The following is a 7,368-nucleotide window of genomic DNA, read 5'->3' as shown; positions in this document are numbered from 1 at the left end:
GTTGTAGAGGTTCCAGGTGTATCCATAGAACTATGTGGTGGCACTCATGTCAGTAGTACTTCTGAAATACGTGGCTTGAAAATAATCTCAGAACAGGCGATTGCGTCTGGAATCAGACGTATAGAAGCCGCTGCTAGTGATGCTTTTATCGAATGCTAGAGATAACTACATGAAACAGCTCTGCTCCACTCTCAAAGTATGTTTTCTTCTGTAATCTTTTTGCTAAATAAAGAACACCTGATTGTTTCCAATGTTTTCATTATTAAAATTCATTCTGCAAAGGTGAAAGCTGAAGATGTACCAGCCAGGGTAAAAACACTATTGGAGGAATTGCGAATGGTAAGAAATGAAATTTCAGCTATTCGTGCTAAAGCAGCAGTTCACAGAGCCTCAATCATCGCAAACAATGTATTGCTTGTGGGAAATTCTAAAAATATCAGGTATTAAATTAACTTCTGTAGTTCCATCTATTTTAAATAATAGAAATTTGGGACCTGGTTGAGGCAGGTTTATAGGTTGTCAAGTCTTTTTTGGATCTTGAGCAGTAATTTGGGTTTAATTTAAGAATTTGACAATCCAACCACCACCTTTTATTTTCAATTATGCAAATGGTAAACTGAGATATATATTGTTCTACTAATCGACTGACATACTTAATTCTTATAGATAATCCAGTTGTTGTAGGCATTTCTTGCTTGTACTTGGCTGATAGAGCAAAACATGATGAATTAGCTGTAGAATGGACCCTGCGATTTGCGAGGTAAATTTGATGAATTTCAATAAAAAGAAACCTTTGTACTTGATAGGTTTTATTTACACAGGCAGCCTCTTACATGATCATCATGTGTAGTGAGTGATGTTATAGCGATCCCGGTTATCCCTTTACTGTTTTGTTGTTTTCCGGACGTGGTTCCGTGGAGTTGGTAGTTGTGCCTATCGTGTTGTCAATCTTTAAACTCTTTTGTTTGAGTTTTAGAATGTGTTAGGCCTGGTTGTTACAGGTTGGTAGAGCTTTAGCTCCCATTGTTGTTGTCCAATTTTTGACTGGTCCGCTCGAGCGGGTCTTATTGCGCTCGAGCGGGGTTTACACACGTCCAGTATTTCGTGCCTCTGCAAAACTTCTGCAGATGTGTTTTCTACGCTCGAGCGGATTCCTTTACGCTCGAGCGGTCGCGCTCGAACGGGTACCCTGGCGCTCGAGCGGGTAGTACTTTTTGGTGTAAGTTCTGGGAGGGGAAAATCTACGCTCAAGCGGACTGGTTTTCGCGCTCGAGTGGATGTACTTTATTCCTTTGTCTTGGCGCTCAAGCGGGCCTTCTTTCGCTCGAGCGTACCTAGCTTTTTGTCCTTTACGCTCGAGCGTTGTGTTCTCCGCTCGAGCGGGAGAGTCGTATATCAGTTGGCAGCTAGGCTATTTTAAATCACTTTTTACATTTCCTTTCTCTCTCTTTCTTTCCCAAAACCGATTTTTGAGAGCTCCTCACTCTAAAACCTAACTTCTCTCTAGGGTTTGATCTAGTAGGAGTGTTTTCCTCACCTTGAGCCTTTGTAAGAAGTGTGTTGATCATTGAGGGCTACATTTTGATCCGAAAATTTGGAGTTTGGAGCACTTTGAGTTTGGTCCTTTCCTCCGTTTGAGCTCTAACTTCGAGGTAGGGATATCCTACTCCATCTTATGAGCTTTGTCTTTGAATTTTGGCATTTTGATATGTTTGGAGTCATTGGGTAATTTTGAGAAAGTTTGGGTCTTTTTGTAAATTTTACAAAGTTGGGGTTTTATTTATTATTACCTATATGCATCTTGGGCATAGAGAGATGGGATGAATGTTGGATTGTTGATAGAAATGAAGCCTTAGGGTTGTTTCGTTAATTATGGGAAATGCCCTAATTGCATTGTTAAATCAATTTTTGAAATAAATGTGAGAAATGAGAAATGGAATTGAAAATGTTGGAATTGGGAATGTATGGGATTAAAGGGTGCAGTTGGGCTATTCATCACTCACCAAATGTCAATATTTTACCCATTTGGCGCATTTATTCTCTATTTAGAAATAACTACTTGGGGCTATTGGTGGAGGATAGTTTTGATTGTTGTAGACAATGCATGATGATTAGGTACATTAAAACTAATCGATTAAGTGTACTATTGAATATAGCGATTGGAATAATACATTAACCTTATGTATTGATTGGTTGTATATGATAACTGTTTATATACATTGTTTGTGTGGGAGGAGAAATGGGCTGTACTCCATGGTTTATTGGAAGAAAGGGGCTGGACCTCTAAACCGGAAGGTTTATTCGAAGAAAGGGGCTGGACCTCTAAACCGGAAATTGAAGTGCAGATACAACTCATATGCTTATCTATTGAAGTGCAGATACAACTCATATGCTTATCTATTGAAGTGCAGATACAGCTAATATGCTTATTTGTTGATGTATTGACACAGCTTGTATGGTTATCTGTTGATGTATTGATATAGCTAGTATGCTTATCTATTGCAAAATGTAAATGCTTAATATGAGTGTTTGTCTCATATAGGTTGTTTGACCAGGCTCTGAGTCATAGTTATGAATCGAGAATTGGTTAAGAAACGGGAAGTGAACGTAACATGGACATGATTGTAGTTAAACTGTAACATAGTATAAATTGGAATATAAGTGCGGACCACTCATTGAACGCTATTATCTTAGTCATTGTTTATAGTTGGTTTAGTGTATTTCTACTGGGTTGTCGGTCACCCTGTATGGGACACCATTTTCAGGTACAGGAAGCATGCCACTTCCGAGGGCATAGTTTGGGAAGCAAGAGGCAGACAGACTGCTTTTGTTGTTTTGCTTTCTTTGATGTATTATATGTAAATTCAAGCCAAGGGTTTAAGATGTATTAAGTTAGTACTCTCCTTTTTTTTGTGACCAAGTGTTAACTTGGAAAGCTGTAAGCCCGTAGAGCATTTGTTTGTTAGTAGCTTGTAATATTTCTGTAAGAGCTACTCTGATTAGTAGAAAGATATTTATTTCTCGTACATCATGGCATGTCTAAAATGATGGGTTTTATGTATTATTTTGAGGGCGTGACAGATGTCTCCATTGTAAATAATAATTAAGCATGTATGACTGATAATTAATTGCTTTTCTTTAAAATTAGTGACAGCCTAGTAGCTTCATATATTTGGTATAATTTAAGTGTGTAAGTTTTGTCATTGATATGCAAATTGAAAAATAATGATGTTAAGTAAAAGGATAAAAATGATTTATACCATTCTAAAACTTAAATTAGTAGATATCGGACAAGCATGCTGTTTACATATATGCTTTTCTGATTTTCAATGATCTGTCATGCTTTAAGGCTTCTGCCTTTTCAAAATTGGTGAGGAGAGTGCATCACATATTTATTTAGTTCATTTTATTGTGTATGTTTTTTAGTTGCCACTTTGCTGCTAATGAACATTCACTAAACTAGTGTTTTAATTCTTAAAAATTGATGGGATTTTGCTTATATATTATATATAAGGGTCAGAATTTCATTTCAGTACATTATTTTAGTTAGCTTGGAAATAGAAACATGAGGAAAGCATAAAAAAATCTCTGGAAAAAAAAACCAAAACCTACCTTAATGGATAATTGAACATGGCTACCCGTGTATTTTTGCTTAAACACACTTCTTGATTTGGAAAAGAAGAAATCTTTAATTGTTATTCTAGTCCATGCTTCTAAAGGTAATTATATGCCACTTCTTGGTAATTTTAGCTCAACAGTTTGTTGCTATTCTCTGTTCTGTTTGGCTGTTTTGGTGTATCTGCTGTATATGTTGTTCTGCTCTGCTAATCTGGTGTATCTGTAATTATCTACTATATATGTTGTTCTGTTCTGGTGTATCTACTGTATATGTTGTTCTGCTCTACAATAGTGATTGCGTTGTTGCTTAGATGTTCTTCATCTTTGAGGATCTTATCCAAAGTCATGAGAGGTTCTCTAGATCCATTGTTTCCGTAAAGACTATCCTTTTTTTAAGATTGCGTATTGAATCAGATCATATGCTTTGTTCTTCTATTGTAAATATGTATATGTTGCTATAAATGGGGTTTCTTTTGGTAATCTAAAAAGTTTTGTGCTGTGGATGAACAAGAATTAAGGGCTAATGTTGAATTCTTCTAGAATGTAGTTATCCACTTTGACATGCCATTTCTTTGGTATTTCTTTATTTTGTAACCACATTCATTCTTGTCAAAATTGAATTAATTCAATGTAGGTAGATTTTTTTAATGTTCAACTTATATCTACTCTGTTTTAGGTTAGATTTGTTCAACAAAGATTGGATTCTACTCTCATCTATTCATTTTAGGCCCTGATTCTTGAAATCAAGTGATTATTAAGGTAAATGTTTTTTTTATTTTTATTTCATTAGCATATGAAATATGAATGAAATTATGGAATTCAGAATGTTTGAATTAATTAGTATATTTAAGTGATTTACAAGTTATAATTTTTATATTTTATAGTTTTTATTTTATTTTTTATTTGTATCTCATAATGCATGCTATCAACTTATTATGATATCTAACTTTTCGTGGGCCTACTCATATAACACCTAGCTTATTGATGAATTCAACCTTATATGTTACTTTTGTTAGATCGCCACTAATCCCAAAAGGTCGAGTTGTGTGGAAAGAGGCCCAACAATGCTTATTGAGCTCTCCGACACCCTCGTCATGTGCAATCTCGTCTTGCATGTGGAGATAAAAACATCCTAATATGTGGAGAAACAAAATGCAAACAAGGAAACAAATGCATATAGAGAACTTGAACCTAAGACCTTTATTAACCTGTGGTTTGACACCTTATTAGACAATCACTAGTAGTCCTGAAAATTTAAGACCTTAGGAAAGGGGCCCAACAATCATTACTTTGCTCTCCAATACTGTCACTTGGATTTATCTTTGAAAATGAATTTTCAGTTAGCCTTGATGCATCACTGCAGTATGTACTAAGCATTGTAGTCTATCATGGTTACTTGCACTTTTTTACCCCTTTATGTCATTTTCAAGCATGGCTAGTCAGAGTGTTAATGTAAAATCAAGTATGATGTATCCACTTCCTACCGTGTCATTTACATGTAAGTTTGTGCACTTTTGTGTTATTTCTTCCCTGAGAAGAACCTAATTGGGTCTGTGATGTGCAGGTCCCCATGGATCATACCAATTCAAAGATTAGAACAGATGCACCACCAAGCAGTACTCCAAACTGGACAATTAATGTTTCAGATGTGAGGAAAATACTTACTAAAAGTGCACACTAGTCGGTGCTTATAAGAAGTTATTTTTATTCATAAACTGGGCATCAGTGTCAATGACTAAACCACTAGTTGGGGCTTATAAGAACTACTTTTTATGAATTGGGTATCAGTGTGAATGACTACACTTTTGTCTTCAGATTCCTGTTTTCGGATATGTGTCCCCCTTATGTGACCAAGATGATGAGCACAGAATTTTGGACTTTGTTGAAGTGACTGAGATTCTGCCTTGCTGAATCTATTATCTGCCAGTTTAACCAGTTTTGATTTCTTTAAATTTTCTTTTGCAAGTGGCAAGAACCACGCCGCATTCAAAATTCAGTTAATGCAATTTGAATATTTCTTTTCCGTAATCACATTTTCTAAGTGATTATATGTACTTAGCTATTCTTTTACTTTTTTTTCTTCTTTTTTTTTCATAGGTAAGAACAGTTAAAGTCAATAATATTTCACTAGCTACCTCTGAGAAGGATATTAAGGAATTCTTCTCTTTTTCTGGTGATATCCAGTATGTTGAAATGCAAAGGTCAGCTCTCTTGACTTACCCAGTGTTAAATTTCTTGCATAATTAATGCTCCATAGAGTTTGTGGCACGTTTTGCAGGGAAACTGAAACATCTCAGCTTGCACGTTACCTTCAAGGAATCACAGGGAGCAGATACAGCTATGCTTTTGACAGTATGTCAATTGATTTTCTATATCAGTCTTGATCTCAATTTTTTCATTATTAATTTTTAAAATAAAAAGATTTTAACTGAACGATGCAGCTCTGTACAATGTTGTAGAAATCAAACGTATCCGGAAGGCATGAAACCCTAATGTATGAATCATGTGCCTTATATTTTGTAAAATTAGGAAATTTCTAAAATATTCAGTTTAATAAAGATGTACGTAGAAAAATACAGAAAGAAAAGAAGATAACAAAACTTTACTTGCAAAGAAAAAATTCTCAGTTAGGGGCTCACTACTTGGAAATTTTTTGTCATGTGAACCGCAAGGTCTCACCTAAACATTTTTTTAAGCCTCCTGATGGGAAGCTTGGATGTGTAAGCTTCCCAATCTTTAGAAATATTTTTTATGCAAATGGGTGCCATTTCAAAATTTCTCCATTTCAAAATTTCTATTAACCCTTAGATTTATTTTATATTTTTATATTTTTGGCCTTTTTGATTCAGGGATCCACAATTGCTGATCTTTCAGTTTCTATTACACGGGTTGAGAATTACCAGCTGCCTCCTGATGCTCCTCCCCTAACCCATGTAAGTACCACGATTGTTAAAAATAATACTTTGGTATCTGTTTTTATAATACTGTTTTATCTATTCATTTTGAAAATTTATAGATAATGCGAATGTAAAAAAAGTTGGATGGGCTAATGACAGGTAAACTGGTCATGGACCTACTCACCTGATCTTGAGGCGCACATTGTAGTTTTTTGGAAACCTTTGTCACTTTACTCCTAGAAGGATATAAAACCAAAGAAAATTATCAGCGAACAAGGAAAAATAATAATGATGGTGATAATAACAATAAAATAAATAACTCTAAAAGAGAGAAATGAATGACATATGAAAACGTCTTGATGATCAAGGTGTGATATGGTGGTAATTGTTTAAGACAGAAAACTCCCCTCCTTAGGCTATGTTTGCTTGAAGGATTTGTAGAGAGAAAGGAAGGCAAAATAAATAAAATAGAAATTGTATTTTTGTCACATTTCCCTTATTTTTCCTTTCCCGCCACTAATCCCCACTAAAATCCTAGTCCCAAACACAATCTTAATGTCATAGGTTTGCTAGTTGTTATTCATGTCTTGATGGTCAAAACCTGTTGACTACAGCAGCAAGCAGAAAGAGGTCAAACCCTCTGATGTTTTAATCAGTGAAGAAAACAAACTAGAAAACTTTGAAAGTGATTATGTATTTGAAACTAGGTGAACTTATAAAGGGGACACACATGTCCATTACTTGGAAAGACATGAAACACATTATAATTTTGAACAAAATAGCTTGGAGGATATATTAATAAAAGAAAAAACAATATAGATTTATACTATTAATCTCTCTTCCTTTAAACGTA

General features: G+C 34.9%; 1 protein-coding gene across 5 annotated transcripts; it reads left to right on the top strand.

Annotated features, from left to right (window-relative positions):
- Positions 1-6,667, top strand: LOC114285137 (alanine--tRNA ligase, chloroplastic/mitochondrial-like). Of its 5 annotated transcripts, none has more exons than XR_014356795.1 (6): positions 1-196; positions 290-339; positions 4,295-4,377; positions 5,716-5,819; positions 5,897-5,970; positions 6,468-6,667. XR_014356795.1 is itself a non-coding variant. In XM_082909267.1 (5 exons), the coding sequence occupies exons 1-5, from the start codon at positions 140-142 to the stop codon at positions 6,482-6,484; spliced, it is 309 nt and encodes a 102-aa protein (XP_082765393.1). In that variant the 5' UTR covers positions 1-139; the 3' UTR covers positions 6,485-6,667. The 5 variants fall into 5 exon arrangements, 1 of the variants encoding a protein (XP_082765393.1); XR_014356794.1 differs by having other exon boundaries at positions 283-339; positions 4,300-4,377; XR_014356793.1 differs by having other exon boundaries at positions 283-339.
- The last annotated feature ends 701 nt before the right edge of the window (positions 6,668-7,368 follow it).

The sequence above is a fragment of the Camellia sinensis genome, chromosome 15 (assembly GCF_055761805.1).
Source record: "Camellia sinensis isolate YWXY chromosome 15, ASM5576180v1, whole genome shotgun sequence".
NCBI classification, from domain to species: domain Eukaryota; kingdom Viridiplantae; phylum Streptophyta; class Magnoliopsida; order Ericales; family Theaceae; genus Camellia; species Camellia sinensis.
This window is presented reverse-complemented; position numbering and strand designations above follow the sequence as displayed.

Excerpts from the sequence above, each read along its gene's own strand:
- LOC114285137 (XM_082909267.1), top strand. The coding sequence starts at position 140 with ATGCTTTTATCGAATGCTAGAGATAACTACATGAAACAGCTCTGCTCC. Across the intron at positions 197-282 it reads AGCTCTGCTCCACTCTCAAA|GTGAAAGCTGAAGATGTACC; the intron begins GTATGTTTTCTT and ends CATTCTGCAAAG. Across the intron at positions 5,820-5,896 it reads CAGTATGTTGAAATGCAAAG|GGAAACTGAAACATCTCAGC; the intron begins GTCAGCTCTCTT and ends CACGTTTTGCAG.